Below are 27,610 nucleotides of genomic sequence, written 5' to 3' on the forward strand. Positions count from 1 at the left end.
TTACCTCTTTACCTCTGTTCAAAAGTTGTAAGTAAACTTTCTGCAGACACAATTCTACATAACCCTGAGGAATTATCAAGTCATCACTGCTGGTCGTTTTCACCACCTTCATTGCTTTGTTTTGAAATGGCTTACAGGTATATCGAAATGTGACCATATTTTATTGTACAAGGAGGTTAAAGCCAAACGTAGACAGAAAATTAGTTTGAACCAGAGCAGACATACAACAGAATCACAGTCTCTGAAGAAGCGTAACAAAACATACAGTGCTGAGCAAACCCGTAGAGCAGTAAAAATAAAGTGAGAATGTTTTCAAAAAATAAGACCATGAATAGTATTTTACTTAATAACACAATATAAAGTCCAGTAAACACAAAACGCCCCCATCAAATCAATATCTGGTGTCACCACCCTTGTCCTTTAGACCACAACAGCACAGTTTTTCGATGTAGTCAGCAGGTTGGTTATTCAGCATCGTTTCTGTGTATTCCGTCTGTCTCAGTGTCCTCAGTCTCTTCCTGTAAACCCAGAATGACTCCATGATGTTGGGATCAGCGCTCTGTGGAGGCTGCACTATCTGCTGCAGGACTCCTTGCTATGAAGTTATTCATGACTCCAGCTGTAGGTTTGAGATCGTTGTCATGTTGCAGAATAATTTCAGGACTGATGAGATGCCTCCCTGTTGGTTTTGTGTGACAAATAAGAATCTCAACATCTGAAGTGCATCAGACGTTTGCACAGTAATGTACATATTATTCATGACTTTGGTCCTAATGGATGCACATTGCGCCATGTGGAGGAACACAAGCACAATTAGTACACATTAAAAAGCAATAAGCAGTCATTAGCATTAAACATGTTAAGGCATGTTTTACAGCAGCATTCAGTTGAAAATAAATGGCCTTCCAATGCACTTTGTACAGTGTAATTTATTCCATTTGCTGAGGACTCTGAGTGACATGTCCTTCTGTTGGCTGCCTTTTTATGACATTATAATTATAGATGGAGCTTTAATCACATCCTACTAAAAGAGAACATCCAAACATTATCTATACACCACTCAATCCTCATTAGGGTCGTGGGGGCTGGAGTCTATCCCAGCTGACTTAGGTTGAAGGTAGGGGGCACCCTGGACAGGTCACCAGTCTATCACAGGGATACATACAGAGACAAACAATCACACTCACATTCATATCCACGGTTAATTTAGAATTACCAATTAACCTCATCATGTTTTTGGACTGTGGGAGGAGTACCTGGAGAAAACCCACGCATGCACAGGGAGAACATGCAAACTCCATGCAGAAAGATCCCAGGGATCTTCTAGCTGCAAGGTGAAAGTGCTAATCACCAAGCCACTGTGCAGCCCTAAAAGAGAACAGCTCAAATTCATTTTAATAAAAAGGAAAGTCAGGATATTTGCTTTAACCAGAGCAAAAATTGGTTGATTCATGTAACTGTATCCTGTGTTACATATCTTTAGTATCTACTGATAAGCATGTCAGGTTACATTAACTTTAGTTATATTCAGAGGCTGTAACTAAATGTTTATCTTCTTCTTTTCACAAAATATGCCTGCTGTTTCTCTCAGTTAATGGCACCCTTCCTGTTACCTGTTTATGACTAATTATAGCAGCCAAAAGCTCTTTGGTTTCCTTTCAAGAGACTTTAATGTCATCCAGATGGACTGCTGATGACAGCAAGTCCTACAGTATCTGCAATTCAAATGAAAATTGCATTAACAGATTTTCTATGGGCCATGATTGGCATTCTGGTTTTGAATGTCCGTGCGTGGGATGGATAGAAAAGGACTGTATATAGACAGTGGAGAGCTGGCAAAGGCCTTGTAGATCTATAACTGTGATATGCTGTATTTCTATAACCAGATGGCTGCTCTCTGAACGCGTTACAAATCCTTAGAAATGCTCTCCCACCATGGGGCACCGGCCATATGAGTCACCTCCACCGTTTGAAGCTTAGTCTGAGCACGATTGTGCAAGGGTGCTTCTCAGAGAAGATGTGACAGCTGATTCCAATAAACAACACCTGGATGGGAACGTCTGTGTGTGGGACACAAAAGAAAAATAAACACCATCTGTGCTTCACCGGTTGTGACCCCTGCCTCATTCACCTTCCACTAATCACACTTGGCAGCAGAGAAACTCAAACATTCAGCTGGATGCTACCTTTCACCTTCCACTAATCACACTTGGCAGCAGAGAAACTCAAACATTCAGCTGGATGCTACCTTTCACTGGATTCTTAACAAACAGAAAGCCATAATATTTGAGCGTTGACCTCACAAGTCCACAGCTGGCTGAAGGTGGAAAAGTAAGTCATCTTGTTCCACTGTATTTGCAACTAATACAGATGGATATTGCCTCAACAGCAACCTCCATGGAGATGCATTAACTGAGGAGTGTGTGTTTTGGTTGTTTGGGTTGCAAAAAGAAGAGCTGCTCCACCCTGCAGATCCACCTCACAAAAAATGGACAGAATGTTTACTGTCAGGTTTAGAGATACATAGTTGCAAAAGCTAAAGATGGTTGTATGATAAGAACGCTGGTCATTTAAGGGTTAAACAGAATTAGGGCCTTGCAGTTGTATGCCTCCACCACATAGTCATATTGCATTTACGCCTTTTGGATCTAAAAAGTCATCACGTCATCATTTTCTCCATGTTTGTCAAATTTTGTCATGATTGCGAATTCTTGATTTTTGGCCAAATATGTGTTTTGTGAGTCTTGTGACACAGTGACCTTTCACCTGTAACTTCTAATCAATTCATTATTCAATCGATTTATGAGAATGGGACAGATGTACGGACAGATGGACAGCCAAAAAACACAAAACATTGCTGGAAATGACGGCACAAAAAGTCGAAAATACAATACATTAATTCTTATATAATTATACTAGTCAGTGAGCTGACACAGGGAGTCCATCTTTTTTTTTTAAGTGAATGCTATTAACAAGCTGCAAATCCCCATTCACAATAACTTCAGTATGAGTTCTTGTGTCATTTCTGACCTTCCCTGAAAATTTCATCCATATCCACTAATCTGTTTTTGAGACAGACAAGCAAATGTACGCTGATCGTCACATAACTCCACTGTTCCTTGATGGAATAATTTTAAAACAACAAGGTATATGTTAATTGTTGAGCTTAGAGATTTTGGTAGGTGCATTTTTTTTTTAATCAGCAGAGAGCAAAGCCAGCTATTTCTCCCTGCATCAATTTACTTTCTTTGCAGAGAGTTAGCAGAGAAGGTCCCACTTCCTGCAAAGAAAGTAAATATGTGTATTTTCAAAATGTCAGACTATTGGTTTGAAACACAAAATCACTGTTTGTCTGAATGATAGATACAGAAAGTGTGTCCAGTTAAATTATTCTCTCTGATTCCAGTGAAGAAACAAATGTCATCCACATAGAAAAACAAAAACAAATCCACAAACATCCATTCCATAGTGTTAAATTAGAATCTTCATTCAAAATTCACCATTCAACCTTTAGTGTTCAGTCTTTTCCGATGTGGTCTAATACACTGTATGTAATCATCATCTGTTCAAATGCTGAACTGTTTATACAAAGCTGCAGACCTGATGAGATCTTACAGGGATTAGGACTCCTGCCAGCAGCTTTCAGGCCAAATGATCCTCTTTCTTCATCAGATGTGCGTTACTCTCTTCTTTTATTTGTCTGTGGTGTTTGACAGAACACTGGTTCATGTTGTACGCCAACACTGGCTGGCCTTGGCAGTGGAACAGGTAACATATTGTGCCAAACACTCTTGTGTCCACCTGTACTGTTTGTCTGTGTTTCCCCACATCAGTTTGTTAATCAGCTGTATTCATTAACAAAAATTAGAACATGTCTGCCAAAGCACGGTGTGTACCTTTGAAATTAGCCAGTTGCTCTATGAAGGCTTTTACACAGTGAACTCATGGCCGGCATTTATCATTATTATAATTTTCTCCGAGCTTTGGATACAAACAATAATCTCATTCTGCCTAATTTCAATGGTCTGAATCAGTTCACTCCATTATTATTGTTGCCTTCTTCTGCAGCTACAAACTTGATCTCGGCATTGGCAGTCCTCGAAGCCATGCTGCTGTCTCTGACTTTGTGCTTGAACAGGAAGGGGAAGGTTTTCCTGAAGGACTTCTGAAAGCTGGCTCCCATGAAGCCATAAACTATAGGGTTGACAGAGGAGTTGGCGTAGGACATGCAGTTGGCCCATGTCTTGATCTTGTATGTGGCGTAGTTGGGACGATAGTTTGGATAGAAAGATTGGAAAAGGACGAAGATCTGGATGGGACCCCAGCAGATGGCGAAGAGGAGGACGATCACCACTACCATCCTGGAGACTTTGCTCCTGATATTGATTGTTCTCTCAGAGAGGAGGTTCACCTGAGGAGGAAGCAAGAAGAGAAGAGATTTAATCTGAAAGCAGTGCATACCTTAGGTTTACGTGACTCAGGCAAATTTGACCACTGGGCAATTTGCACTTTCTGTGTATTCAGACCAAACAGCCAATGCGCCAGTTTTACCAATGTTAGCCATAAACTAGCTAGTAGGGGTCGACCAATATGCTTTTTCAGGATCAATAATATCCCTACTATTATTCAAGAGATTAACTACGTTATGTGTCGGTGGTTAGCACTGCCGCCTTGCAGCTAGAAGATCCCCAGTCCGTGTCCCGGCCTGGGCCTGGGATCTTTCTGCATGGAGTTTGCATGTTCTCCCTGTGCATGTGTGTGTTTCCTCCAGGTTCTCCGGCTTCCTCCCACAGTCCAAAAATATGCTGAGATTAATTGGTGACTCTAAATTGTTCGTAGGTGTGTCTATAAGTGTATCTCTGTGATAGACTGGTGACCTGTCCAGGGTGTCCCTTGCCTTCACCCTTACACAAAACTGAATTAAAATGCCTTTTAAAATTACTCAATTTCAACAGGAATTGGTATAAAATAAAAAAACTAAGAAACAGCAATATCTGGTTTGGATCTGATAATCAGCCAAACCGTTTGTTGATCAATCGCCAGCAATCAAAAGCGTGTGCTGTTAGTGTGTTTCTGTGTGTGTTTGTGTTCCAGTTTAACCTCTGACTTATTGCAGAACTCACTGTACATATATTGACTAATGCTAGATACCACATTTTCAAGGCCCAAATCTAACTGCAACTCTGCCCAACTCAATGGATGCTTGAATAAATTCACTTCTCTCTGGTGTAATACGTGATACTCACATCTTTCTTTTTGCACTATATACAATTGCATTCTGTTGTTTGGTAATTTTGGGTCAGTGTAAAGAAACTGTAAACACCAAACTGACACTTTTTTTTGGTTGATATGCTGATACTCATAGGAACAAAAAGCTCTTTTTCCACAAACAACAAATTCGTCATTGTTAATTTGGAGTCATGTTTCCTTTGAAACGATGGCCAATATTTACTCTTGGTTTCGCTCAGTTTTTGGTTTCCCCAAACTCCTGAGAAAAATATGTGTGCAACTGTGTTCACCAGCAAGTTCCTCAGTGTTTCTATCTGCGGTTTGGTGCTGCACATGTACCGTAGAGTGAAGTTTTACAGATTGTGTTTTCAGAAAAGTGCCTATTATTGGTCCAATCAGAATGAAATTCAGGACGGCAAATCATTCCCCAATAACTCTAATTATATTCATTGTAAAATTAGTTTAAATATTACTTATATCTAAAATGACAGCTTCTGTGTGACTGTACTGCCAGTGTTCTTGGTTTGAGGTTCTGTTTGTGTTTCTGAAGTGGATCTCTGCAGTTACTGGAGAAATGTACAAACAGCAGGGACTCTTTGTGGTGTGGCCTTCCTTCTCTGCCATTGGTCCAGTAAACTGCCTGTTAAATCTTGCCAGGACCTCTGGGAAATGACCACAGAACTGCGATGCTATGAAGAGTTGCCATGCTAAAAGAAATCCCTGCCACACCAACATTTGTCCTGTAACTGCACAGACTGAGCTTAAAAATACAGGGAATAGTTGAGACTTGCAAACTAAAGACTGGAAGTTCAAACAAAAAGTCAGTGCAGCTGCCTTGAAGCTGTGCGTGTCCATTTCATATTTTATTTTCATTTTAAAATATTTTTTCTCATGTTTTTGTTCAGAAAGCATGTAAAGGTTTGGGCTTTAAAACCAAAATGATGAACTGAAAGACAGCAAAAAGTTCCTTCGAGCTAAAGGGGAGTGAAGGTTATCTTTCTGAGTGGATTTATCACTGCAAGCTTTGAAATGACATTTTTGCTCCATTGTTATTTAACACTTCATTAAAGCTACTTTAAAGAAAAATGCTTTAAAACACATTTTCAAGAAAAGAGAAAGGTACCGCTAACATAAAGAGAAGATTTTTTTAATGTTTAATTGACTGACAAGCGGGCTGCACAGTGGCTCAGTGGTTAGCATGGTTGCTTTGCAGCTAGAAGATCCCCAGTCCGTGTCCCGGCCTGGGCCTGGGATCTTTCTGCATGGAGTTTGCATGTTCTCCCTGTGCATGTGTGTGTTTTCTCCAGGTCCTCTGGCACAGTCCAAAGCAGATATTAATTTGCAACTCTAAATCATCTGTTGGTGTGAATGTGATTGTTTGTAGCCCTGTGATAGACTGGTGACCTGTCCAGAGGGTCAACTACCTTCACCCCAATGAGGATTAAGCAGTGAACAGATAAGGCATAGATGGATGAATGACAAGCAATGACTTGAGCTCATATCTCAATGTAAAGGAAATACCACTGAACACAAAACAAACTTGATCCATACCTGATAATTGTTGTCTACAGGTTCCACAGTGGGCTGGCCGACCCTCTTCACCATCAGAGTGTAGCAGAAGGAGATAGTGAGCACAGGCAGGAGGTAGGCAGCAATAAACTGGTAGAGGATGAAAGCTCTCTCATGTGTCTTAGAGGGAAATCTCTCCATGCAGTACTGCCTCGGGCCATACCAGTAACCCTCCTCTATACGCTGGTACATCAGAATCGGGGTGGACAGAATGAAGGAGCCTGAGCAGGAAACCAGTAGTGTTAGGTAAAATCATGCACACTAAATGTTCCTATTTTATATACAACTGGTGAATTATTTTAAAAGAATTAATAAATGCATTCAAGACGTACCAATCCAAATGCAGACGCTGACAATCATGGCTACTTTTGGGGTGCGGTGGCGCAGAGATTTCAGAGGGTAGACTGTCACATAACAGCGGTCTCCACTCATAGCTGTCAAGGTGATACAGGTGGCTTGTACTGTCACCTAAGAAACACATACATGAAGTACACATGCATTATGCTCACTGAATGTGTAAAACATAGGCATTGTGGTGCCCTGATGTGCACTACAGTCCCAGGGCTGTACACAAAAGACATGTCTGATCAACGTGATGGGATTTTTCACGTGACACTTGAAGGCATTCAGTGAGGTATAGAAATAGCCCACATAAGCCATGTGGATTTAGGAAAGGAGAAGAAAACCCTCGTCTCTCATGGAAACCTATCAAAGAATGATCCCAGGAAATAGAATTGTAGACATACAATAAGAAGAAGCTTATATCACTCTGGTCTCCAGAGCTTGTAGCCCAATTCTGGGTCTGCCCCGTGGGTGGCTTAGAATGTTATATATTCCACATGCAAGGAAAAATACTCCAATCCTCAGAACAAGAAGAAGTGGGAAGAACATAAGCTGCCAAGACAGAAAATAAATAGCAATTTAAAAAAAAATAGACCCAAGGGAAACAGAAATATATACACTACCATCCAAAAGTTTGGGGTCACTTAGAAATGTCTTTATTTTTGAAAGAGAAGCAGTTGTTTGCAATGAAAATAACATTAAATGAATCAGAAATACAGTCTAGATATTGTTAATGTGGTAAATGACTATTCTAGCTGGATTTTTAATGGAATATCTACATAGGGGTACAGAGGAACATTTCCAGCAACCATCACTCCTGTGTTCTAATGCTACATTGTGTTAGCTAATGGTGTTGAAAGGCTAATTGATGATCAGAAAACCCTTGTGTAATTATGTTAGCACATGAATAAAAGTGTGAGTTTTCATGGAAAACATGAAATTGTCTGGGTGACCCCAAACTTTTGAACAGTAGTGTATCTAAAAAGGTATAAATTATACTTAATACAGTATATAAAATAGGTGATTCATGCCAGCTTGACATAAAAGCAACCTATAATTTAGTCTTGATTTTGTTAGTCTTAACAAGTTTAGTTTTGATATCAGCGGGGTTAACACTATGTATTTTTGATTTAAGATTTAAATATTCCCAAATGTTCCCCTATCCACAGGTAAAACCAAACAATAAATTGTATGCAATGAATTGATGGCACTGATGCTGAAATGGCAGCAGCAGAAAATGGAACAGTTTTAAAAATGACAGCAGGGAAATGATTGGTTCAGAGACAGCTGTTATAGCAAAATCTGCTGATTGGTTTACCAGAGGGAGCAACGGTTTCAGTCAGCTGGGATAAGTTAGGCAGAAGAAAGTGAGAATGTAAATCAAAGGTCTGAGACAGTCTTTCTGATTAAACTTTTACTAAGCATCATTAGTCACTGACAGATGAAGTTGTGACAGAGTGGCATCAAACAATAAAAAAACTGAACCCACTGTTCATGTACCTGGAAAACAAATGAAGCTCAAAACAAATGCTGGTGAGGGGAGACAAAACAGATTCCCTCAGAGGAACTTTGATTTGTATATTATAATTCAGCTTTGATTCGTACATGCTTTTCATCAACGGAGCAGAAACACAGTGGTAAGTTCTAAATTCTCCACATATCCTGTGTTTGACATACCTCAGGAGCATTCACTGTCAAGGAACTACAACCCGATCTGTAAGTAGCTGTCGTACCCTGTAAAAGCTTCAAAGTGTGTTGTTCTGTGTTCCATATGAGGTGTAATGTAGTCGTCCATGTAGTGGATGGGTGGGACCTTATTGTAGTAGAACTGCAGCGTTATTGTCCAGATTGGTCTGCGCACACAGACACAGAAAGCATGAATTGACCCTTAAACATCTGCTCAGATTCAGGAAAAGATTATGGATTGAGTTAAAATATACTCTTGCACAGTGGCTTCAAACATCTCCTGAATTTTCTACTGTTTATATGATCATTACTTTTTACTCTGCCAAGGAACGCGGCGGAATTATGTGACAATCGGTGTTCGTTTGTCTGTCTGTCTGTCTGTCTGTTCACAACATTACTCCAAAACGGACTAATGGATTTGGATGAAATTCTCAGGGTACGTCAGAAATGACACAAGGACCAATTGCTTAAATTTTGGAAATGATGCAGCTTATAGTTGATCACGTGATTGTGATCCTACTGCAAATCGATCGCTGCAGACTTATCAGGACTTGTCTGTCGGAAATGATACAAAGAACAATTGATTAAATTGTGGGGGTGTTTTCGAGTCCCATCAGTTCCCGCTGCCTGCTACATATTTAGGTCACATGATTCGGTATCTGTACATAACGTACACATGTAACACACGCCTGTGCTCAACGCAGGGTCATTTTGTTTGTGGGTACATCTATATTAAATGGACACATTTTATAGTTTCTGATCATCAATAACTAATAAATAAAGAAAGTTTGCATTTAAAAAAAAATTTCCTGAAAAGACTGTAATGAAATTTATAATTGTGGCTTTATGTGGAGCCATGCCTGCTACTTTCACACAAAGGTGTGTACTGATGCAGACTTGGAGCCAGGAATGGTGGGATTGTGACGTGAATGGCTTTGGTAAAACAGATTTTATTCAAAATATCAGGATCAGGGGCGACTTTGAACCCATCTGTCAGTGCTTCTCCACTAGACTCTTGTGTTTACGGAAAGCTCATGTATTTGATTTGAATGCGTGACTGAGGTTGCACTGCAGATAATCAGACCTGTATCTGATTTAGGACCACATATGGAAGTGGTCTGAATCAGAATAGATCAAATGTCATGTGATTTGTGCTGTTCCAACACAAAAACAGGTCTGAGTCACATATCAGCAAAAAATATCTGAATTGGGTCCTGCAGTCTAAATGTAGTCTGTTGCAGATTGTTTCCTCAGGGAGCATTTCACAATTTTCTGACACATCCTTCTAAAATTGTTTTGGCTTGCCTCGCCCTTTTTCAAGTTCAAGAAGCCTTTTTGTTCACACTCTTTCTACAGCTTGTCTGATGTTTTGCTAATGAGTTTTGCTTTTAAACTGAAGAGCATGGGGGGATGATAAAGAGTGAGGGAGGGAGGGAAGAGGCATATGGAGGAAGAGGAAGACAGGAAGAAGAGAGGTGGCTGCATTCGTGATAAGTACTTTTCATTAGCATATGAAAAAATCATCCATTTTAATTCTTAATAGGGTTCAATGATGCTTGATTCAATTATTCTCAGGCTTAACAGGAGAATGCCAATCAAAGGCCAAATGTAGAATTCATGTTGCAGCAGAAATGTTTGACTTTGAAAAAGAAACTTTTTTCTTCAAACACTGAACTGAACTCCAAAGATGCATTATTCTCACATATTACATTCTCTAAAGTCTGTAAGTATAGTGTTAGTCTCAGATATCTTTCAAGATACATCACCACAGGATAAAAGACACTAACACTGGTAGTCAACTCACATTCACCATGTTCCTCAGAGTGTCTCTAATGCTGGTTTTCACATCTGTACACTGATTTTCAGTATAGCAGGATGACACAAAGCGAGCCCAGCACCTTCCATCCACTTCATATAAATGATATTGTGTTCACTTGAAGTAAACTGATTCACATTGCTTTGAAATATGTACAGCAGGGTGAAAAGATAAGGGGTCAAAAGTTCCCTCTATGCTCTCGTCCAAATGGGATCTAATTTTGTTCCCCTTTGTCTATGTGTCTGCCTCTTTCTCTCTCCACCTCTTATCTGCAACTATGAAGCCAGCACCCCATTACCCTCCAGAGGTTTGGAGCAGCACATCACGGCTTCAAAGGATGTGATGAGAAAGACAGAAAAGGGTTCATGATGAGTTCAGTGTTGAGGCCACTGAGGGAATGGGCATAACGATCTGATGATTTTTAAGACGGCTGGTACATCAAGAATGCACAAACCTCAGTGCATAGTTTCCATTCAAAGAAATGGAATCGGACATTGCAAAGAGAATGTATTTATACCATCATGTGAGGACACCTTAAGAGTGCATTCTAAAGAATGCATCTGTGTGTAGATTCCTGTGTGTTTACTGTGTGTGTGTGTTGGAATGCAAATTACAAGTAAATTGAAAATCTGCTGCAAACCCAAGGTGGTGACTGCCTACAGGAAATCAGATCCTGGTTCTCCTCCAACTCTCTCAGACTCAACAGTGACAAAACAGAGGTTCCACTCTCACAAAAGCCTACAGTTTCACCATTACTATCTCCCGTCAGGTCAAAGGTCTGGGTGTCAGCCATTCCAAACCCACATCAGTAACATCACTCCGTCTGCATACTTCCATCCTGGTCCACTCTCTGGTTACCTCCCGCCTGGTTTACTGCAACTCTCTTCTCTCCCCTTCAAGTCCCTCCATAAACTCCAACCAGTTCAGAATGCAGCAGCTCAGATCATCATCAGGAACCTTCTCTCCACCACATCACTCCTGTTCTCCAGCAACTTCACCGGCTCCCAATCACACACTGGATTATTTATAAAACCATGTTCCTAACCTCCAAGGCCCTCCATAACCTCGCCTCTACCTAGTTAGTACCTAACTGCACTCCTACACATAAACACACCCAGCCAGATTCTCAGATCATCGTCCTCCCTCAACCTCACCATCGCTCCTGCCTGTATGACCACCATGGGCTCCCCCCACCTCTGGAACTCCCTCAGACCTGACATCCGAAACATTGACACGCTGGACATTTTCAAATCCCATCTCAAAACCCACCTGTTCAAACAAGCCTACTCACTCTGACTTCCATCCCTCTTTTTTTCATTTTTTAAAAAACTGCTAAATTTTCTTCTTTTAAACCTCTTACATCGTAAAGTTTTATATTGTCGATGTGAAGGTGTGCTAACTTGGTACGGTGTCCTGGGGTGTTTTGAAATGGCATCTATAAATCAAAAATATTATTATTATTATTATTAGTAGTAGTAGTAGTAGTAGTAGTATTACGCTGTGAGTGATCTGTGCAGCTGTGATCAAACTGAAAATTGTAATATTGATGTAAGATATTGCACTGATGCAGTAATATTGCTGTGCTTGTTACACTCTAACAAAAGTACTTGAAAAGATGAAAGTGAGTGAAAAATGAAAAAAAAAAAGAAGCGTATTTGTGAAGTAATGTATATCGGTCAATAATCTTATCAAGCCCTCGGCAGTTCTCTGTTGTTCTATCAAACTGTACTATGTGACATAGTAGCAGCAGTAAGGCTATCTATCATCATTCACCATGCTGTTTTCACAGAAGCTGAATGTAAACGCAGTAGACATGATTCACTTCACCCATCGTTTCCCTTTGGGTGTTTTCATTGAACTGTGGAGATTCGGAGACACAGCTCTGGCTAACGGCTCTTATTTCTATGAAAAATGTGAGTGACTGAGGCAAAAAGGGCGGTTAGTCCTCCTGTCTCATAAGAATCATTAAGAACCTAATTACCCTTCTGTCATGTACATGTAATAATAAATGGTGACAGGCCTCCTGTCATAGAAACTAATTAAAACACTCGCAGGTTTGGATGATAAAGGGCAGAGTAAGTGTTTGTGCGAACAGGAAGAAAAGCACACAGAGGCTGGCGTGACAGACACCTGCTTTGCCTAAAAGAGAAGATTCAGACTCAGAGTCCTTTTTTCACCAAAGATAAGCTTGCAAGCCACAAATCTATATGTTCAGGTGAATAAACCGAATCACATCTATGTCCTTTCAGTTATAATGTTTTACCCTCTCTGCCTGCCTGGATGTCTGTGTTCTTACCTCTGAGAATGACATCTTAGTTTTTTATCCATGTCCATCCACTGACTCTGTCTGCATTCAAAAGTAAACATATATCTCTTTTCTGAGACTGATGGACTGTCTAATACCTTTTTACACTTTAAACAAACCAAAACCAAACTTCACTTAAAATTGAAAATTAATTCATTTTACCGGACACCTTAATCAAGCTAGTTCTCTAAAGGGAACATGGTGTTTTTTCCCCTCTGTTCACAGATCGCTCATTAACTGAAGAGGAGCTATGGTAGCCTTTCACTTCTTTTAGACCATCAGTCTAAGTAGACAGTGTAGCCTATTCAACCTTGGATTGATGGTTTTCAGAGAAAACATTATTTGTGCCTGACTAGGTGCAATTACAATATAGTAGAGAAGTGTAACCTTTTAAGATCCAATAAAGTCCCCTTTCAAACATGGAGTTAAGAGCTTTGCTGGTCTGTCAATCTAGGAAAGCAACAGCACTCATATGTCACTTTTACATTTTCATTCTCCACGACCTGATTCACATATACCTACCACAGTGATGGAGAAAGCCAAGGTATGCATTTGATATTTGTCATGCAGGTGAGATTGGACAGAACGCTGAGTGATGTATAATACTTCACAATGCACTGATAAATAAATGTGAACTAATGGCAGCTTATCAAACTGTCCAAATAACTAATAACTATCATTTATTTATGAGTTTCCTAGACACTGAAAATTCTGTCCATGTGTGATGATAGTCTAACTACAGTTTTCTAAACATTAAAATAAAAAATATCTGAGGATGGTCACAACAGACTTAAGCGTATGATGTGACTTGCTGCTGAATCCTGACTACCCTGCCTCCATGTTAGGGATCATTTGACATTTAGAATGAAGGTACTCTTATTGCTCCATGTATGTAAATGCACAGAACTCTCTAACTTTAGAGACACCCATATAGATCCTGCTGCTGTCTTATGCTGCAGGTATTTCATAAACACAGGAAAACTACTACCAACTGCTGGAGGCAACAGATTGAAACAAGAAAAGCACTCAGAGAGCACAGTACTCCACCAAGGCTGCTCAGTCATTATATCATTTCCGACGGATGAAATCTTTAATAAAAAATTAACTTGCAGTGAGCACAGGATGTGTTCTGCATGTGCACATTATGTGAGAATACCGAATCACGTGATCTAAATATGTAGCGGGTGGCGGGAATTGATGGGACTCAGAAACACCCCTACAATTTAATCAGTTGCTCCTTGTATCATTTCTGATGGATATGTCGCTGTAAGATTTGTTGTCGGATCGCAATCATGTGATCGTCAGCAGGCAGCTGACGCAATGCTCACTTGTTGTCATAGTTACAGTGACGCCATTCTACTATCTCACAATGATACAGAAATATTTATCAAAACCGTGGATCTAGACTATAAGCCGCGTCACTGCCAAAATCTAATCATTTGATCCTTGAGTCATTTCTGAGCTTCCCTGAAAATTTTGTCCAAATCCATTGGTCCATATTTGAGTGATGTTGCTAACAGACAGACAGACAGACAGACAGACAGACGGACAAATGTATGCCAGTCGTCACATAATTCCACCGCATTCCTTGGAGGAGTAATTAAGCACACTTTTGTTACAACCTGAATTATATTCATCATTGGTGAGTCTCATTAATGTGACCTGTTTATGTCTGTATTTATTGCAGTAAAGTTTGATTTTTATCAACATTTCAGTTTATAATATTTGTGAATTTGTAGAGCAACGTTAATGAAAAAGGTGGTTTGTGATTTTGAAGCCAAACTGTGTTTTTTGGAAACCAATACTGCTGAAAAATTTTTAGAAGAAATGCAGAATCAACCTTCCCCAAATTGCTTCATACAACTTCAAGTTTGATCACTTGTGTGTATCTATCTGTTAACACAGTTCTGACTTCAGCTGTGTTGAAAGTGATGCAGAAATGTTACGGTCAAACCTAGTAAGATTGATGATAGGAAGTTTAGGGGAAAGTGGCCACAGTGCACATTCAGAGATGAAGCTGGTATGTTCAGATTTATAGAAAGTAGTGCATGACTAAAAGGGGCTAAACTGACAAACTGCAATTAAATTTACATTTATTGCCTTTCTAAATAAGCTGCACAAATTCACCTGTCCTTGTATAGATTCCTCATTATGATGCATTTGTGCAAGAGGCAAATGCCTGTGGATGAATTCCTGTGGACCTTCTATGCCCTGATGCCCTTATGTATTGTTTAGCAATAATTGACTGACCTTTACTCATTTTCTATTTTATAAATAACTTTGTGAAGAAAGGACATGCATGCAGCTAACAGCATCTTTATATGCAGATGACACTGTATTGTATTCACTTTCCTGAGCCGGGCTGTTGATAGGCTCTGGACAGCTGCAGGCCTCATTGCAAAATGTAAGGTTGGCTTTGAATACTAAGAAAACCTAATTTATGAACTTTTCCATAGCTTGCAATTTCACATACTGGAAGAAATCAGACTTTAGGAGGGGACATAACTGAAAAACTGTCTTCCTACAAGTACTTGGTTATCTGGGTGGATGATAGGATAATTTATTAGAAAGCATAATGAGCATCTAGCAAAAGAAAAAAAGATGGTTGGGTTGCATTTTTATTACCACAATAGGATCTGCCTTGATTAGTGCTTAGGAAAACGCTTGTACAGACTGTTGTTAGGTGTTTGACACTATGAGGACATTATCTATTTGTATCGTGGTGTCTCTACTTTTTGTTGCATCACAGCTCTCTTCAGTTTATATACAACTCATTGTACAGCAAATATCACTATATAGATGTTGTAATTCTATGCAGGATTTGTTCTGAACTTAGCAGAGCGTCCTTTTCCTGACTCCCTCCCTGATCCTGGTGTAACCTTCAGAAGCTGACAGCTTCATGATTTTTGTCTCCATGGGAGAGTTAAAAGCTTTGATCAAAAGATGTGAAAGTGAAGAGTGCAGTTGTTAGTTCTAAGCTGGATTTCATTTTCTTAATCCCCTGTTTTATTGTGCTGTACTTTCTGTATGTCAGTTGTTGCTATGCTTAGTTTTACAAACCTTTTGTAACGTTATAATCGAAAAAGAGATGTAAATTCAAAGGATCTCTTGGTTAAATAAAGGTTAAATGAAAACATATATTTGTTTGGTTTGATTGTTCACCTTGATGCTTTTATTACATTCATTGGGATTTCAATGCGCCGCCTTTCACCTTTATGAAACAGGACACTGATGGATGATCTCAGTGAAGGTCTGAACCAGTTTAAGGAGCACATTATCCCCTGCTCACTGTTTTGGTGTAACAACACACAAATTTACTGATTGTAGTTCATTTTCAACTGTCAGATCATCCCTGTATGATCGCAGGTGTTTCGAGTCTGTTTAACTCTACACTATCTGCCCAGAACCAAACAGCAGACAGACAAACAGAGCAGCTATCTGGTGAACACAGTGGAGCATTTCACTGTTAAAGAGCCAGATATTCCCCTCAGGAGCTGCTACAGAACAGACTAGAGCTAAGAGGAGAGTGACTGTTTGGTCTAGCCAGAGAAGCCAGAAACATAACTACAAATGGACGATAGTAACTGTCTGCTGAGGGTTTAAAGAAACACTTTATAATTTAGTGTTGTGGGCAGCTTGTTGTGCTGCTGCCAAGTAGCCAAAGAAATCTGTTACTGCTGAATTAAGGTGATTTGGATTTTTCTTTTGTTCACCACAGGTTTCTTTGACACACTGTTATCTTCAGAGGTGATGTACTGAAATATGACTGGTGCACAAGTTCAGAGATGAATATGATTGAACATCAAGCTCAGTGACGAGGTGTTAAATCAGAGTGGCACACATCAGCGCTGTGGAATATTTGTGCTCTCCACAGGAAGACAGTCTCTGACAGGGAGAGTGTAGTGAGATCACTGAAAAAGGGAATGAAAGAAAACATATCACAGCTACCATAACTGAGGATTGTTGACCTACTGTTGTATTGGATTTAGGGGGATGTATTAGCAGAGGTGGATTATTAGTGTAACTACATATCACTGTGTTTTCATCAGCACTTCATGTCTACATGTGGACCAGGTCCTCTGATGGAGCTGCCATGTTTCTACTCAGATTTTCACAAAACGATAATCCTGGCCAAATAATTCAATATATATTATTATTATATATGATACTATTATGTGTGCATTATCATGACATCAGTGTTAATTTTTACATTATGCTATATAATGTCAGAATTCAATAGACGCACCCAAAATGGACAAACCTAACTCTGGCTCTAAGAGAACCTTTGGTGTCTGAATGCTGAAGTTGCAGCCACCATAGGTTCTCCTCTGTGCTTGGTAAAGGAACAGTATTTAATTGGTTGGAATCTGCCACCTCATGGATAGAGGTCAATAATATTACACACTCTGAATCCCAAACCACAGCAGTGAGTTGAAAAACTGTTGAGACTTTTCAAAAACTGCTAAAATTACATCATTTATTGGAGTAGAAAGCTTTTAAAACAGAAACAATCATTGGGTTTTTAATTTACCAGCAGTCCTTGGACTAATTGCTTGTGACACGTCATTTCATCAAAAAAAAAAGCATTGATTAAGTCTAAGCTTAAAATGATGATGATACTTAAGCAAAGCAGCTTTTTTTTCTGTATGTGTCATCTAAGAAATTGCATCACATTCTGTAAAAAAAAAATAAAAATTTTGTTACTCAGCATGAGAATGAAGCCAATAGTTACTTAGCTGCCACCAGCAGTCATCAAGGAATTTCAGATGAACTGGACTAATGTAGAATATCTACAGTACATGGAGTCACCTCTTTTTAAAACTAGTATTGGTAACACCTGTGGCAAAATATTATAAATATTAAATACTATATTTTTTATTTCGAAGCTCGTGGCATAATTTTGTTATCCTGTGCAAATTATACTTTGAGTTCCCCCCACTTGTGGCCATAGTGGAACTGTTTAGATAAAGGTGCAGGACATTATGTTGCAATGAAAAATGAGCTGAAATGTGTATTGTTGTATATACACTACCATTCAAAAGTCTGGGGTCACTTAGGAACGTCCTTATTTTTGAAAGAAAAACATTTTTTTTTCAATGAAGATAACAGAATGAATCAGAAATACAGTCTAGAAATTGTTAATGTGGTAAATGACTATTCTAGTTGGAAACGGCTGATTTTTAATGCTACATTGTGTTAGCTAATGGTGTTGAAAGGCTAATTGATGATTAGAAAACCCTTGTACAATTATTTTAGCGCATGAATAAAAGTCTGAGTTATCATGGAAAATATGAAATTGTCTGGGTGACCCCAGACTTTGATCGGTAGTGTACGCATGCTGTGTGTAAATAAAGTCACTAATAGAAATGGCTTCGCTTTAAGGTTCACAGGGTTCTGGAATACAGTGTCTCATTTTGCCTTTAAGCTTGGGGATAGTGCCTTTTAACCATAGCCGGATTCTACAAAGTACTTAACACAATATGTTCATGGTCATTCATCCATTTACTTACACAACAATGGTGACAGAGTTATCATGCATGGTGCCATCGAGAGCAACTTGGTGAGTTGTGTCTTGCTCATGGACTATGTGGAACTGCTGGCAATCAAATGACTAAACTTGTGTCATGTAGAAACCCGCCCTACCACCTGAGTCACTCTTGCCCCCAACATATTTATAGCAGCCGATTTTTCTCAATCAACAGTGCATATTGTTTTGTTCCTCTTTGTCTCCTCAGCCAGTCTGACTGAGGCTTGTACATCCCTTTGATTCATTTAAGTCATCCTTTTGTTGAATCAGCTATCAGCTATGACTCACCTCGATGGTTATTCTTTTTAGTTTAAACTACTTTCATTTTAAAATCGAAACTGGATATAAAAGCAACAATAGCTCTTTTTTTGAATAAAGCTCTCTTGAGATCCTGAACTGTTTTTTTTTTGTAACCTCCTTCAGAATTATAAAGATGGATTTTTCTATGAAACACAGCTTCGCTGGCTGGCTGCTCTTGTGGAAGGACACGTGCAATGAAAGCACAGAATGCCACCACTGTGAACAAAAACACTGAATTAAAATTATTTATGAGCAAATGTGACATTTTTAGTGACTCCTGTAGGAAGCAAAACAGGACAGACCTTCTACGTGAAGGCACATTATGACTGTGAAGGATTAAACAATATGAATCATGTTTTTACCTGCTGCAGAAAGGCGACAAATTTGCACATGAAGTTGCCAAAGATCCATCCAGGGAGGGGATAGAGGGTGGCGGTGAAGGGGACGCAGCACACCAGGAAGATGATGTCAGTGGCAGCCAGGTTTGCTGCAGAGAGAGAAAAAGACAGACAGTAAAGGATATGTGATGTCAGTCTGAGGCAGCGTTTGATAGATACGCTGTCTAAGGTGGGGTGAAGCAAATGTCACATGGATTCTCTGATAATTCTCAAGAAAACAGACCTACCTACCTTTTTTTCTTCTTAGAGGCAGCCTGATTGGGGGAATTCTTTCAACTATTGGAAAAAATTATATTTGCAGTAGAACTGTATTGATTAATCGATTAGTTTTCAACTAGTACATTAATCACCAACTGCTTTGGTAATGGATTTACTGATTTGAGTAATTTTTTAAAAAATTCTGTTTGATTCCACTTCCACCAGATAATATTTGAATATTATCTGGTGTTTTTACTCCTATGACCTATGTAAAGTGTTTGACTTTGCAGAAAACAAGACATGTAAGGATATTATTTTGACCTTGAGAAACACAGATCAGCATTTATTTTCTGACATTTTGTAGATCTAACAACTCATTGCTGAATTATGATAATGGATAGATAAATTGACAGTGAAATTAATCATTAGTTTCTGCACATTATAAATCAAGCAATCAAAACATTAATCTCCAAACCTTTTATCATTTATTGTAAATTTATTGAATAGTTATTATGTTATATTTCAGGGCTGCACAGTGACTTGGTGGTTTGCATTTTCGCCTTGCAGCTAAAAGATCCCCGATTCGTGTCCCGGCCTGGGTCTGGGATCTTTCTGCATGCATGTTCTCCCTGTGCATGCATGGGTTTTCTCTGGGTTCTCAGGCTTCCTCCCACAGTCCAAAAACATGCTGAGGTTAAGTGGTGATTCTAAATTGTCCGTAGGTGTGAATGTGTTATGATCCTGCTTCAGCCTCTGCCCTTCTTCCTCCTTTTCTCTTTTTCCCTCTTCCTCCCATTGTTCCTCGTCTGTCTGTTTTGACCTGTCTCTCTCTCTGGCTCCCTCTGTCTGTCTGTCATCTCTCCCTCCTGTCTCTCTCTCCCTGCTTCACCTGCCTGCACTCTGTTTTGCTGATTACTGCAATGAGTGTCACCTGCAGTAATTAGTTCACTCCATTCACCTGTTCTCTACCTCACCTCCAGTATTTAAGCTCTGTGCTGCTACTCTCCCTCCTCCTGGATTTCCCCTTCTTGGACTCTGTTTGCTCCACCCTATTCATGGATTTTCCCCAGCCTGTTTTCCCCCTCGGTTTTCAGTTTCCCCATCTCGTGAGTACCCCTACTCAGCTTAGTTTTGTTAATTCTGTTCAGTTTTGTGAAACTTCTGTTTTTGTATTCATAAAGTTAGTAGAGTTTTAGTAGTTGGTTTAGTTCTGTTTTCCCCAGTTCAGTTCCCCATTAATGTATTGGTTTAGTTGTTGGTTTAATAAATGTCTTTGTTATTCATTTGTCAGTCAGTTCTGTGTGTCTGCGCTTCGGTTCTCCTGCTTTCCCACCTTAACAGAATGTGGTTGTTTGTCTCTATATGTAGTCCTGTGACAGACTGATGACCTGTCCCAGGTGTCTCCTGCCTTCACTCTAAGTCAGCTGGGATAGACTCCAGCCCCCCTGCAATCCTGATGAGGATTAAATGATGTATAGATAAAGGATGGATGGATGTATGTTTGTATGTATGTTATATTTCAGTAAAATATGTAAAATTCTCTGGGTACAGCCTCTTAATATTTTGTAATATTATCCTGAATGTCTCATACTGTGGACACAATGAGACATTTGAATATGTAAGCTTGAGTTCTGGGAAACTGGAATGAATATTTGTCAACATTTTATGGACCACGGTAGAAAAAAAACTGACAGAATACATGACAAAGAAGGCAATTGTTACTGTTGCTACAGTCCTACATCACTTCCAAAAGGTACACTAAATTATTTAGAGGTTGGGACTGAGTGCTTGTTCTCATTATCACATGGACCTCACCTCTAAACCAACACACAGCAGTGTGTATAAACCAGGGATCAGTTCCGCATTGCATCATGAATCATTCTTTCCTGGGATAAATCCTAAGCAAATGTTTCCTGGTGTGCCACAGATGTGAAAATAAACCCAGCGTTTTAATGAATTCACTTTAACTATTTGACCACAAAATCCTGACAAGGTTTGATATGAGTTATCATCAACCACCAGGAGCTGATATAATAACATGCAACATCTGCACAAACCACTGCAGTCTTGTACGATTTCCAGCCATTGTTTGGAGTCCAATTCTTTGCTTTTCTGCTTTTGTGTCTGCCTCAGGATTTTTTCTAGCTTTGTTTTGAGACTCTTAAAGCTTAAATAACATAAATCCAGGGCATCTGATGTGAAGTACTGAGAGACTGTGTCAGAATGAGAATGTGTTTACCTGATGAAGGTGATGAGCTGTAGGAGCTTTGAAAAAAATCAAGTACAAACTGCTGATTGGCTGCCAGCAGGTCTTACACTATGCCTACACAAACAGCCTCATAAAAATACACAAGAAGCGCTTTAACTTAACACTGGGAACACAATATTCTCATAGAAACGCACATCATAGCACACATTCACGTTCAGATAGCACACCAAGCAGAGGTTGAAGTGATAACCTTGACAGTTTGGTTTCTCCATTTAATCCATCATTCTGACAAACACGCCACATAATATTTCCCATTTGTTTTACTGGCCGATCTAATCACATTACAGTTGCTGGACCGTTATGTTGGAGGGTTAGGCAGATGGTGCAGGTGTTAATCAAATGTTGCTAAATATTAAACTGTTTCACTGTGGTGGCCTTGGGATCTGTTATCTGAGATCAAATTCGTGTCACATCCACTGTGCGCTATATGCAAACACTGGCACAAATAGTTTCTGCTGGAAATCACAGAGCTGCACGGCGCAGTTGCAAAACAAACTCATTTCTATGTACGTATCTGTGTGGCTTTCATTTTTTCATGTTTTTCATTGGTTTTTGTTTGTTTGTTTGTGTTCTGTAGATTTCACCTCAATAAATCAGTCACCTTTGCATTTCTCTTCTAGTGACATCAGAGCTCTTCTAGACAGGCTGTAACTGACCAGAACAACCCAGTTTTCAAGTCAGTGTGCCCTGAATACCAAAGGAAATGTGATATGAGTGTGACTGATGTACTCCCTTTATTTCTACTGTTCTTTGAGATCTTTTGAAAATTAACTGAATCCTCCAGATAATATGTCGTCATGATTCCATCTATATTCATGCACTTGTAACACTTGGCCAAGGAAAAAGGAAAGGTTGATGCGTCATCAAAAACGAAACTCAGCAATGAAACACAGCCAGTGATTACATTTTAACGAACATGAAGCATGTGACTTAAATATTGCTGAAGCTTGGGCTCCTTCTTTCTGTTTATTGGTTGCTTTAATCCCACGAGTCCCCTGAGTATGATCAGCAGGGATGATAAACCTTTGCAAATAAGCACAGAACAAGTGAAGCATATTGTAAACCTCTTGAGGGATGAAAATTGCTTGTTTGGACAAATTAATAATTCCAAATTGTATGCAACAAGGTTCCCAAACACCCCCAGGAGAGGAATTATATGTGGATTGCTTCTACTAAGGTGCCATGTCTTAGAAACAATCAGTTGTGATTCAAGATGTATCTGAACACCTAGAGGTGTTTTCATTGTTTCTATACACAACTGGTGCATGAAGAAATCTGAGCAGAAATGATGGAAAACCTGAAAAGCTCATATTGCTGGTTGAGACGGAGGTGCTGATGCACTAATAAAAATACAGCTTAACAAACTGCAGCAGATATAGAATGAAATACACTGTCTGCCCAAAATAAAGTTGATACTTTAATTTAACTAAGCAAATAGATAAGAGCCTTCCATTGGATAATTATTGCAGTGATGAATATGTTTCAGCTGGAAACAACTTACTTAACCCTAGCTGATGCAGTGAGGAGCTTTTTATTTCTTAAACAACCATGTTGGAAGACATATCCTGTGGTCATGGAAAGGATGTTAATCTGTTTCAGAAGGTCAAATTATTGGTCTGCATCAAGCAAAGAAAACAACTAATGAGATTTCTGAAGCTACTAAAGTCGGGTTAAGAACCGTCCAATGCATTATTATAAAGTGTTAGGACAGTGGTGAACCATCATCTTCGGGGAACAAATGCCATTGGAACAAACTCTTAGATGATAGGAAATCAACAGATGAATTCACAGCTATGATTAATAGTGAAAGTAAGAGCATTTCCACACACACAATGCAAAGGAAACATGAAAGATTGGGACTAAACAGCTGTGTAGCTCTAAGAAAACCACTGATCAGCGAGGCTAATCAGAAAAAAAGGATTACATTTGCTAGGTAGCATAAAGATTGGACTTTAGAGCAATGAAAGAAGGTCATGTGGTCTAGTGAGTCCAGATTTACCCTGTTCCAAAGTGATGGCTGCATCAGGGTAAGAAGAGAGGCAGATGAAGTGATGCACTCATCATGGCTAGTGCCTACAAGTCTGTGGGGGTTAGAGTTATGATCTAGGGTTGATCAGGTTCAGCAACGTTATGTTCCCAAAGAATGAGGTCAGCTGACTACCTGAATATACTGAATGATCAGATCTTTCTATCACTTGAGTTTTTCTTCCTTGATGGCCCAAGATGACGATGCCAGGATTCATGGGGTTCACATTGTGAATGAGTGGTTCAGGGAGCATAAGACATCATTTTCACACATGGATTGTCCTCCACAGAGTCCAGACCTCAGCCCCACTGAGAATCTTTGGGATGTGCTGGAGAAGATTTTGCTCAGTGGTCCGACTCTCCCATCATCGAAATAAGATCTTGGTACTGAATGAATGCAACTTTGGACAGAAATAAATGCTGTCACTTTGCAGAAGCTTATCAAAACGATGCCATGGTGAAAGTGTGTCGTTCTCAGAGTTAAAGGTGGTCCAATGAAATATTAGAGTGTGCGATTTATTTATTTTTTTGACATGCAGTGTATAACACACATGAAACATTTAAACATTCATTCAAATAAAACACTGCAGCAGACAACATCATCAGGTATATCTTGGTCAATGAGGAGACTTTAACTGTCCTTGAATTTATACATGAAACAAAAATAAATGCCGTATTTTCATTGTCACATTATGTATAATTATCTGTTCGATGCTGGAAAAACACTCTTTTAATGACATTGTTCCTGCTTCTTCAGGAGTTGTTGGCTTGAGGGCTGCACAATATATAGTTTTAGCATAGACATGTCGCATGCAACAGTCGCAAAGTAAAGTAAGGTAAATGAATTACATAAATATTACATCTTGCTACTATTTTAATGCTGCATGGCAAATAAATAAATAAAATATTAAACTTGCATGGTCTTGATTTTACATGACTAATCTTCAGGAAAGGATTAAAGGATTATTTGATATACTGATTTTTTTTTTCTTTTCTTTGTGACTTTATACACAAGGCACAGTTTTCTGACAGGCAGATTCCACATGTGCACAGCCAAGTGAGCGAGGAGCAGGAGAGAAACACTAAAAATGAAGATGTGGTTGCAAAAAGAAATCAGTTGAATGGAAATATTTCAGCAACAGAGAGAGTGGCTCTGACCACAAACAGGTACTCCGCAGTGTCTTGCAATTGTTGCCACCACACAAGGCAACATGATGACATTGTTTGTCCATTTAAATCAGCACCCCAGAGCTCTGTGTGATGACTACAAAGTCAGATGCAGTCCAAAGCAAAAAAACCTAAACAAAACAAGACATTTTAGTTGTCTTTGCCAGTTTTACACCATGAGAGAGAGGCGCATAATGGCTTATGTCAGCTTTTTTTGTAAATACAAATTTTTTTTAAATTTTAATGCAGATGCACCCCACCACACAATTACACTACTCATTCTAGGAAAATGATATTAAAAAAACTATATATATTGAAGCATAATCTTTCCCAATATCGAGCAGCCCTACATCACTTGAACACATACAAAAAGGAGCAACATACAAGATTAAATCAGGAATACAATAAAATATTTCTGTTGTTGTTACTAGTAAAGGGAATTCATTTTCTTTTTTGTCAATCTTTAAAAAATCTAATTAAAATTTGTACGAATTTTGAATAGCAATTAGAGTTTTCTCTAATAGCTTTCCAGGCTGAATATTTTAGTTCTGAAATCAAAGAAAGTGACATAAAACTAACAAATGCGGTGTTGCTCATGTTTTTACAGATTGCTTTAATACGATATGAATCCCCTGAGCAAAACAGGCAAATAACCGCAAACAAGTGAAGCATATTGACCATTGAAAATCGCTTCCCTGCACAAGTTATTCATTTGAAATTGTACACAGCAGGGATTCCACAACCCTCTCTGCAAGTGATTGTTCAACGTGTTTAATCAAACATCTTCTTCTGAACAACTTGTTGTGATTCAGGACGTACCTGAACACCTGTCTGTCTCTCTGATGGTAAAAATGAAGCCTGTAATCAGTACAGACATTCTTCCGTGTTGCTGTGTACTAATTGGCAGATGAAGATTCAGCGAAAATACCCAGAGCTTCATTGTGAGCCCCCTGTGGGTCTTTTGAGCACATCATCGGTTTGCAATTAGATGTGAACCAGATAAAAGTGGCATGAAACAGTTATGAGACATATCTGAAGTTGAAGTTCATGATGCTGTATGCCCTTCATTTTACCCCATTTGATCTCCACATGTTTTCTGTTTCAATCAGGTTTTTCCCTGGATCAGTGTCAATTTCTCTTTCACAAAGTGCAAACGTGCATATAGGTAGTATTTGCTCACCTATGTAGAAGTTGGTTGCTGTCCTCATCTGCCTGTGTTTGGAAATGACATAAATAACCAGAGAGTTGCCCACCAGTCCGACCAGCATGATAAGGGAGAAGAACAGAGGGACCAGCCAGGCGTCTGTGAGGAAAGGATGCTGATCTCCCTCCTCATCAGCATCGTCCTCATGTCTTCCCAGGGAGAAGTTTGCCTCGGATCCGTTGATCCAGACATGCTCGGTGGAGTTCCACAGCTCCTCGGAGGAGTACATCGTGACAGAACGGGACGGCTGTTTATGAGTGAGGTGAGAGAATCAGTGAGAGGAGCAGGTTGTGTGAGGAGGAGATGTGTGAGAGTGTGCAGTTTGTATGCAATGAGTGCCGTCTGCACTCAGGCGAAGGTAAGGGGCAGAAGACGATTTGAAATGGAGAAAGCAGTAAGGTAAATATGGGGAAAGAGGGGAAAAATATCAAGAGAGATGAGATAAAACAAGTGGAAAGTCAGAGGGGTGAGGTGCAGGATAGGATGAAATTGCAGAAGGAAAGCTGGTTAAGACATGAGGAAAAAAATGAATTTGTGAGGTAAAGAATTTGAAGAGTGAAAGAGATCAGTTAGAGAAACAGGGAAAGGTAGCAAGGTGAATTAAAAATAGCCAGTAGTAGGAATATGAACACAAATCATATGTGTTCATGTGAAAAAGGAACAGAAGGATAGAGGAGGAATGAGAGGGAAGAAAGTAGTTGTTTTCTTTAGAGTAGAGACTCCTTATCTGCCACCACATTACCCCTCCGAGCTCTAAAGCATGCTGTTTCTGACTTGTGAGATAAGCGTCCAGTCAGTCCCGGGGATGTGTTGAGAACAAGCTGAGTGTATGCTGAGTGAGAAGCAAATAAAAGTCCTCTATGAGCTTGGTCATCAAATGCCCACAGATAATCCACCGTACTTGTAGCTTCCTCTCCTTTTGATGAGTTCGTTTTCATTTATTTTTGTTCCAGCGCTGCTCTTCGTAGTGAGATTCAAGCTTTTATTCCCAGTCTGTCTCACAACCTTCCATTCAGGGCTTTTGCTTCAGAGGAAAGAAGAGTAACTTGATTCAGAAAAGACGGCGATTAGTGTAGGAGTCAATATTTGCTCTACAGCCTTGACAAAACTGTGCCTGACAAAATGCTTTTCATTAAAAAAGGGAGAAGACCTCGAGCACCATCCGCTGCTCATCTTCCGAGCGGAGCTGAGTTGAATATAATTTGTGTTTCAGCAGGGACAGCACAGAGCAGAGCGAAGGAGATGCTGGAGGCTTTATGCTATGAGCGAGAGCAAAAACACACAGAGAGAGGAGGCGCATACACACAGTGAGTATGAATGCATGTGGGCTACTGTATGACTTTGGGATAAATAACTGATGTCAGGGTCTCCTAGCAACATTGTCCCTCAATCTATGTTGCAAAAGGCAAAAAATAAATAAATAAAATTGACTCCAACCCCTCCATCTCATTCTGTTCCACATGGAATTACAGTGACATAATTCAGTAGCCAACAGAAATAACATACCTCAACAAAGAAGCAGTGGTGAAACGCAACGGCTACATTGTCAAGTGGAGGAAGGGGGGAAAGTTATTT

The 27,610-nt window shown here is 39.5% G+C and overlaps 1 protein-coding gene and 1 long non-coding RNA gene across 2 annotated transcripts; one reads left to right on the top strand and one right to left on the bottom strand.

Annotated features, from left to right (window-relative positions):
* Nucleotides 1–142: 142 nt before the first annotated feature.
* Nucleotides 143–27,277, bottom strand: kiss1ra (KISS1 receptor a). The gene is made up of 5 exons (XM_023268966.3): nt 26,012–27,277; nt 19,137–19,261; nt 7,131–7,266; nt 6,781–7,019; nt 143–4,411 (listed from the first exon to the last, which is right to left on the bottom strand). The coding sequence occupies exons 1-5, from the start codon at nt 26,262–26,264 to the stop codon at nt 4,031–4,033; spliced, it is 1,134 nt and encodes a 377-aa protein (XP_023124734.1). The 5' UTR covers nt 26,265–27,277; the 3' UTR covers nt 143–4,030.
* On the top strand, nt 20,390–20,910 carry LOC129349752 (uncharacterized). Its single transcript, XR_008602864.1, has 2 exons — nt 20,390–20,476; nt 20,739–20,910. It is a non-coding gene; the product is annotated as an uncharacterized LOC129349752 (long non-coding RNA).
* Nucleotides 27,278–27,610: the final 333 nt, after the last annotated feature.

Source organism: Amphiprion ocellaris, chromosome 10 (assembly GCF_022539595.1).
Source record: "Amphiprion ocellaris isolate individual 3 ecotype Okinawa chromosome 10, ASM2253959v1, whole genome shotgun sequence".
NCBI lineage: Eukaryota > Metazoa > Chordata > Actinopteri > Pomacentridae > Amphiprion > Amphiprion ocellaris.